The sequence below is a fragment of the Oculina patagonica genome, unplaced genomic scaffold (genome assembly GCF_052425735.1).
Source record: "Oculina patagonica isolate OP01 unplaced genomic scaffold, crgOcupat unplaced1052, whole genome shotgun sequence".
In the NCBI taxonomy this organism is placed as follows: domain Eukaryota; kingdom Metazoa; phylum Cnidaria; class Anthozoa; order Scleractinia; family Oculinidae; genus Oculina; species Oculina patagonica.
The window spans coordinates 1-7,223 of NW_027557031.1; the positions used below are offsets into that span (position 1 = coordinate 1).

General features: G+C 37.5%; 2 protein-coding genes across 2 annotated transcripts; both read left to right on the plus strand.

Annotated features, from left to right (window-relative positions):
* The first annotated feature begins 55 nt into the window (after positions 1 to 55).
* On the plus strand, positions 56 to 3,601 carry LOC144639555 (inversin-like). The gene is made up of 4 exons (XM_078498845.1): positions 56 to 179; positions 1,181 to 2,153; positions 2,845 to 2,918; positions 3,296 to 3,601. Exons 2-4 carry the CDS (start codon positions 2,063 to 2,065, stop codon positions 3,401 to 3,403), a joined length of 273 nt encoding a protein of 90 aa, XP_078354971.1. The 5' UTR covers positions 56 to 179; positions 1,181 to 2,062; the 3' UTR covers positions 3,404 to 3,601.
* Positions 3,602 to 4,138: 537 nt separating this feature from the next.
* On the plus strand, positions 4,139 to 6,691 carry LOC144639554 (ankyrin repeat domain-containing protein 55-like). Its single transcript, XM_078498844.1, has 5 exons — positions 4,139 to 4,181; positions 4,525 to 4,637; positions 5,022 to 5,097; positions 5,972 to 6,118; positions 6,501 to 6,691. Exons 1-5 carry the CDS (start codon positions 4,139 to 4,141, stop codon positions 6,665 to 6,667), a joined length of 546 nt encoding a protein of 181 aa, XP_078354970.1. The 3' UTR covers positions 6,668 to 6,691.
* The last annotated feature ends 532 nt before the right edge of the window (positions 6,692 to 7,223 follow it).

Sequence of the window (7,223 nt, forward strand, 5' to 3'; positions counted from 1 at the left end):
AAATGTACTATGTTAGGTGAACTTGAATGTTGATATATGTACAGATGGTGAGGTAGATTTTTATTGATGTAACTAATGTAATAAATCATATCTATAACAAAATTCTCGATTTTGATTGGTTCTGTGCACGCCTATTTGTTGCGTAATCGGCGCAAGATCACGTGGGTGTTCAATTACAGGTACGGTCAGTGTAAAACGCAGACTGCGGACTGCAGACTGCAGACTGCAGACCGGGGGTAAAATGCAGACTGAGGGTAAAATGCAGACTGCAGACTGCAGACCAGGGGTAAAATGCAGACCGAGGGTAAAGTAACGAAATACGATTCACAAAGCCTTTTTCCCCGCCGGTTCCAAAGTTCGAAGGAATGTACGTCAGACAACGTTTCGCATGAGCGAACACGTGAATGAACTGGCGATATTAAAATAAATTTTATGCCGACACAAATGTGTTTAAATTTTACTTTTAATTTCTACAGACTTGTGAGACTTAACCTTTAATTTCAAGTCTTCTGCATCTGTTAACCGGATGAAACTGAATGGTTTACAGCCCTTTTAGCCTTTGCCCTTTCGGAAATTAATTTTATACGCGCACGAACTACATACGTCACATCATTTGTACCGCTCGCCAAACATAAAAGCTTTGTACCTTTTATTTTTATGGTATTTTATTACGACGGTTGGCGAAGCAAAGCCTTTTTTATAACTTAACTGCGGAAGGGTTTAATCTGTGCCAGTTAAAAACACTTGAAACATTGAAAGAGCTGTGGCCGCGGTATAATATGATCGCTGTAAACGTGATCTTGCTGTGATGTGCATGGTTAAAAAAATATTTTTTTCTAAACCGTTCAGTTTCATCCGGTTTACAAACGTAGATGGTTGTAAACTGAAGTTTAAGTGTCACAAAAATCTTTCAAATGCCTTTGCTGTATCAAAAAGTTAAATTTGATGAAATTTGTGTCGGCATAAAATCTATTTTATATGACATTTATCACCAGTTCATTTTCGTGATCGCTTGTGCGAAACGTTGTCTGACGTTCATTCCTTCCAAATTTGGAGCCGGCAGGGAAAAATGGCTTTGTGACTCATATTTCGTGACTTTACCCTCAGTCTGCATTTTACCCCTGGTCTGCAGTCTGCAGTCTGCAGTCCGCAGTCTGCGTTTTACACTGACCGATTACAGGTATCCAATTTGTGCAACTTCAAATTGGATACCTGTAATTGGACACCTACGCCATTCGCACGTCAGTCACGTGCATATCAATGGGTTCTTTCTTGCTGTTTTCTCACTGTTGTTATACTAAAAAAGATTCTCAAAGACTTCCTAACCTTGAATTTTGTTATTGATACGATTTATTAGTAATTGGACCTCGTGTCGTACAATTCAGTGAGTAATCGTGCTTGTAATTTCAAATCGTCCTCGCCCTGCACGCTTGGCTGACTTCAAATTACTCGCCCGATTACTCCCTGAATTGTACTCCACTCAGTCCAATTACTATTACTATTAATCAGGCGGGGCCTGGGCCCGATTCATAATCTACCCCAAATTTTTTTTTGTCGGTAAATTGTTCCAGACGCACTCGGCCCAGCCGACTACTTGGTCACAGTCATGCAAATTTTGATGTTTCGGTTAGCGATCGCTCGTATTATGAACACTCTGCTCTCTGTTCAGTGTGGAGTGTATGTTTGTGTTTTTCGTGCGTTTGATTCAGCGGGCACTGAATGTTTACAATGCGAAGCCGAGAAGTGTTTTGACATGTCCAAGCTAATTAAAAATGAAACGATTACCGACGGGCCCAGGGGACTCCTTACTGTGCTGCGCCATGTGCCTTTCTAGCCAATTTAAAAAAGAACTGAAAAGAAGTGATCAAACATTTACCGCCCGATTATAAACATTTCTTGTTGCCCTATTTAAGGTGCCCAGTTACAGGTATCCAATTTGAAGTTGTTCAAATTGGATACCTGTTATTGGACACCCAAGTGATTGCATGCTAATTACTTGGCATCATGTTTCACAGATCCAGAGGTTGTTCAGCAAGTGGATGGTTTAGGACGTAATGCCGCAATGTACTCTGTTCATGGAAACACTCCTAGCCACACAGAGTGCCTGGAAATACTCATTACTGCTGACTGTGACTTGGACCTACAAGCAAATGGTAAATGGCCTGATTTTTTAAGGTTATTACTGTACGGGAGTAATTTGATGTTTATTATAATTTCTGTATTGTTTGCTTGTTGCTCTTTGCTCTTCTTTTTAAATGCTTGAATTTGATACATAAACTCCAGAATACTTGTATTTTTTTTTTGTCAATTTTTAATATGTATATATATATAAATCTTTTACAACTTTAAGAATAGATGTATTTCATACTTAATGCTGATCGCCAGTTTATACCAGTGATCTAATGATCACTGATTGGCCCTTCAGGATAAATAAAGTTTTTATTATTATTATTTATTTAGGACTAATAATTTATATACGCTGATGTTTATTTTGCCAAACAAATTTGATAAAATCCTTACTATTGCAGTTTCCATTGAAACTCAAACTCTGAAATTTAAAATCCAACTAACGATTGTGTTTTCTGCTGGCATCAGTCATAATTACAGCAACAGCCAACGAACCATGAAAAACAGAAACAAACGAAATGGATCGAAATCTGCCAATATATAACTGACAGACGTGAACCCGGTTGAAGTGAACTTCTGTTTCCAGAAAGGTCTGCTAAGATGTTTGACGGCAGCAAAAGGCGTAAACCGTTGGTGAGGGATTAAATTTCAGAGTTCGCATATCACTGAAAACCTCAATAATGTTTTTCTTCTTTCTGTATTTTTGTTTGTATATAGATAACACAACAGCCCTACATGTTGCCGCACATATCAATAATACAGCAGCCTTGACCCTGCTACTCCATAATAAGGTACTTTTGAACTAAATACACATTCAGGTATGCAATCCTTGCCATGTTGTGTCTTTTCTTTATTTTTCTTAGTCTGCAGGGCTTCAAGTAGTCTGTCATTGGATATTGGCCGACCAAAATTTGCTCATGTCCGATGAAATCCCAAACTGTGGTCGGACATGATGTCCAGACAATTGTTTGATCAAAAATCATTTAACGGCAACAATGAATAAAATTCAACCTTTTGTTTTTGGTGTTGTCCAACCAAAATTTTGTTTTGTCCGACCAAGATGGTGTCTTAGGAGGACATATGTCCTTTCAAGTGAAAAAAATTATTTGCAGCCCTGCTCTGGATAATTCAGTTTGGTAAATAATTATTATCTCTCCCGTCATCACAGGCTTCTCACAGCATTGAAGACAATCAGGGAAGGACGCCGCTACACTGGGCATCTGCCAGTACCTCAGAGGATATTGTTAAGGTGACACTACTGTATTTACTCGAATAAGCGCCGCGGCCCTTATTAAATTTTTCGCACCTCAAATGCGGCGCTTATTTAAAATTTGGACACCACAAAGAATCTAAACTTTTACAGCAATTGAAAATAGCGTCTTTTGACTGTCAGTATTCGTCTCTTGCTGAAGAGAGAAGTGGTGCTAGCTGTCGTGGCAAAGTCCGCGGCCTTCACAACATTTACTGAACTACGTATTGTAAGAATGTTGGTTTAAAAATTAATGGGCGAGCAGTAAAACAATTACATTTGATGGAAAGAAATGTCCAAGTTTGTTTTAGAGTTGCTTTGTGGGACTTGTAGTGCTGTTCTTAGTTAAATGAAATTCCTCGAATGAGCGCCGCTTTGGGACTGCGGCGCTTATTTGGGGGCGGCGCTTATTAACTTTTTTGTCCCAAATACAGCACTTATTTGAGGGCGGCGCTTATTTGAGTAAATAAGGTATACCTCATATACCTTGGCTATACTTGTCTCTAACCAGGGCTCAAGACAAATAATAGCTAGCTAGCCACACGCTAGTAGAAATGCAGTTTTGACTAGTAAGGTTCTGGGCTTTCACTAGCCAAAATGGCTAGTTAAAATTTCAGGAATTTGATTGGAAGAAAACCATACATCGAAATCAACTCTTAGAGGACAGAACTCACAAGTAAACTGTTGTCATGTATGAAATTATCAAAGACTGTAGACAAGCTGAAATTGTACAAAAAGTAACCTAAAATTAACCCTTAAATAATGATAACAGAGCCAGTAAAGGTGGCAACATGCCTCAACCTATGTTAGCTAGAGAATTTTGGCTAGTAGAAAATTGGTTTTGGCTAGTGAAATCAAAGCTGTCACATAAAGCCAATAGGCTAGCTAGCAAAAAAGTTAGTCTTGAGCCCTGCTTACCCAATTTTTCTGAATGTACAATTAGTTTTTGCTTCATCTTTGTAGTTACATAGTAAACAGGTACTAAAACAATAAATTTCACAATCTGTTAATATTATTATGTGTTTCCCATGCAGTTATTACTTCAGGTTGGAGGAAACTTAAATGCTGTGGACTGTGAAGGTTTAACGCCGGCCATGTGGGCGTGTCACTTTGATCAGCTTCAAAAATCTTCAATTGTTACAAAAAAGCACTGTCCAGGATTGATCCAGAGGAAGATGCTATCTTTAATGATACTGATTGTTATGGACAATCTGTGATCCACTGGGCTGTAAAAGGAGCAGGATCACTGCAGTGTCTTGAGGTACAATGCAAAGTCTTATGAAGGTTTGTGTAATGTAATAAGATTTTTCACAGTGCATGTGATGTAGGGCAATGTCATTTAACTCAACCTGGTTGCTGTGAGATGTCCACCATTCTGGAGATCAAGCTGCTTCTCCACTATGCACAAATGCAAAAAACATGTTGAATGAATCTGGATTTTGCATAACCTTGTCATGGATAAGTGTGGTCACTGTAAGAAACAACAAAATCTTTGTTAGGCAGCCTTGTAGTACTGTACACACCAAGGTTGTTTCACACTATGCTACTGTAAAGTTTCAGATATAACCTCTAAAATGTGAACTACCATTAACACTGTTACTTTTGCTCAGTGACTGATCTTCAGTGTTATAAATTAAATCTTTAGGCTTTATTAACACCTCAGTCTGCAGTTCTAAGAGACAATGATGGTAAAACGGTACTGCACACAGCAGCAGAAAAAGGTAAAGAGGAGAAAAGATGATAATTCTAACAGTAAATTGCAATGATTTGTTAACTATAAGCCATTATATAGATTAATTACTTAACCAGTTACTGTAGGTTAGATAGCTAACTGCCAAACTAAAGCAATAGATTAGAGAAGTGTTAAGTGAAAATTATTTAACAGCTATTCCTAGCAACTATTCAGTTTCTTCTGGACTGTTTGGACTTATTTTGCCACTTTCTTTCATCTGTCTTTTTTTATCTGTGTTTTGGAAAAAAAGCATGGGCTAAGCAACAATCAGCCCATTAAGTATGACTCCAAAGCTAGCTAGTAACATGCTGATGTAATATCATGCCCCCAGGGGGGTACTCCGGCTTGTAAATGACGGGGATGATCGAAGGATTTTTTGGGGTTTGAAATTTTCGATTCCAGGATTTTTTTGGGTTGGAAAATTTGGCAAGTATTTTTTTGGGTGACTTGATTTAAATAAGGGATTTTTTTGGATATTATAAACGAACTAAAGTGCCTTGGCGTATTTATGGTATGATGAATAAACAAACACGGGCGTTCAATTTTTTATGATTTTCTTTGTGTTATATTATTGCTCCTCCTGGTAATTTGACAAGGGATTTTTTGGGGGGTTATTTTTGGCCCAGGGATTTTTTTTGGGTAATGTCGGAAGACTTAGGAATTTTTTGGGGTCCTGAGTTTTGCCTTCATTCGATCATCCTCGTCATTTACAAGCCGGAGTACACCTCCTGGGATCATGCCTATCCAGAAAAATTTTGACATACTAGTAACAGACTGAGGTTGCTTTACATGAAGGTGGAGCTCATCTTCATATCACAACATGACAGATGATTTAAGTGTTTGTTATTAACCTTAACTGACAGGGAATACAGCAGCTTGTGAGATGATTCTTGAAGTTAGAGGAAACATAGAAGGCCTTCAGGATAATGATAACTCAAAAAGAACTCCAGCTCATCTTGCCGCAATCTGTGGTCAAGGAGAAGTTGTGAACTTCTTTCTTGATAGGGGAGGTTTGTTCAACAAGTGCTATAAATATATAAGTACAACTATGCTAACCTTCTTCTCAATTTCCTTGTCTGTTCGGACAAGTGTATTTTGTGTATTTTACCTGTCCGAACCACAAAAGTACTTGCCCGAAAAATCTGACATAACAATACGGGATACTGGTTGGGCGCAATGACCACTGAGCTAGGAGAGGCTTGTCATGAACTGGGCCATTTACTGGAATTGTATTTTTCCATGTCTGAATGGAAATGTTACCCATCCCAGATGTTCCGATGGCCTTAGTTATTTTAATATTTAGATCAGTAGATTCAAATAAACCCAACTATGCATAATGTGACCTTGGAAATATTAAATTTTGATAATTAAAAAAAGAAACATTTGTTGCAGGAGACCTGTTGGTAAAGGACTGTTTTGGTGCCACTGCAATTGATTACATTCACAACAAAAATCTCAACTATTGTGGAATGGTGATCAGAGCTCACTCACAGTACGATGAGCACCATACAGGAAAAAGGGCATTTATGTCCACACCCTTCAATACAACAGAAAGGTAAAACTGTTAAGGCTGTGTTTAACTTCTTCACTGTTGTGAGTTAGGAATAAGTTGTGTAATTTTATAATAATAGTAATCAGTCAACGTTTCCATTCTCAAGACGAATAATAAAATTAAATATGCAATGTCATGCAAAAGTATTTATCTAGGAATTTTTGCTTTATGCAAATTTTGAAACTCTTTAACAACATCGCATATTTAATTTTATTGTTAGTCTTGAGAATGGTGTCAACAAACATCGACTGATTACTATTATTTTTAATAATTTTTTTAATATATTTATCAAAGCATTTTATCAGACTAGGAACTGATGTTTTACTTTAGAGCTAGAACTGCTTGTTAATGTTGCTCTTGACATGAAGAATTCTCATGTTGTTAACCATAATACAAATCTGTAGGATAAGCAGATTGTTAAGACTATTACTTCGTAAATTCATAAGCAAAATAAAGTTCCACATCAGCAACTACTTTTGGATGCAACAAACAGTAATGTTAATTTCATATTTTTTGTGCTAAGGGCTGCAAGTAAGTGTGGTGTAGAGGAGATATGTCTTTAA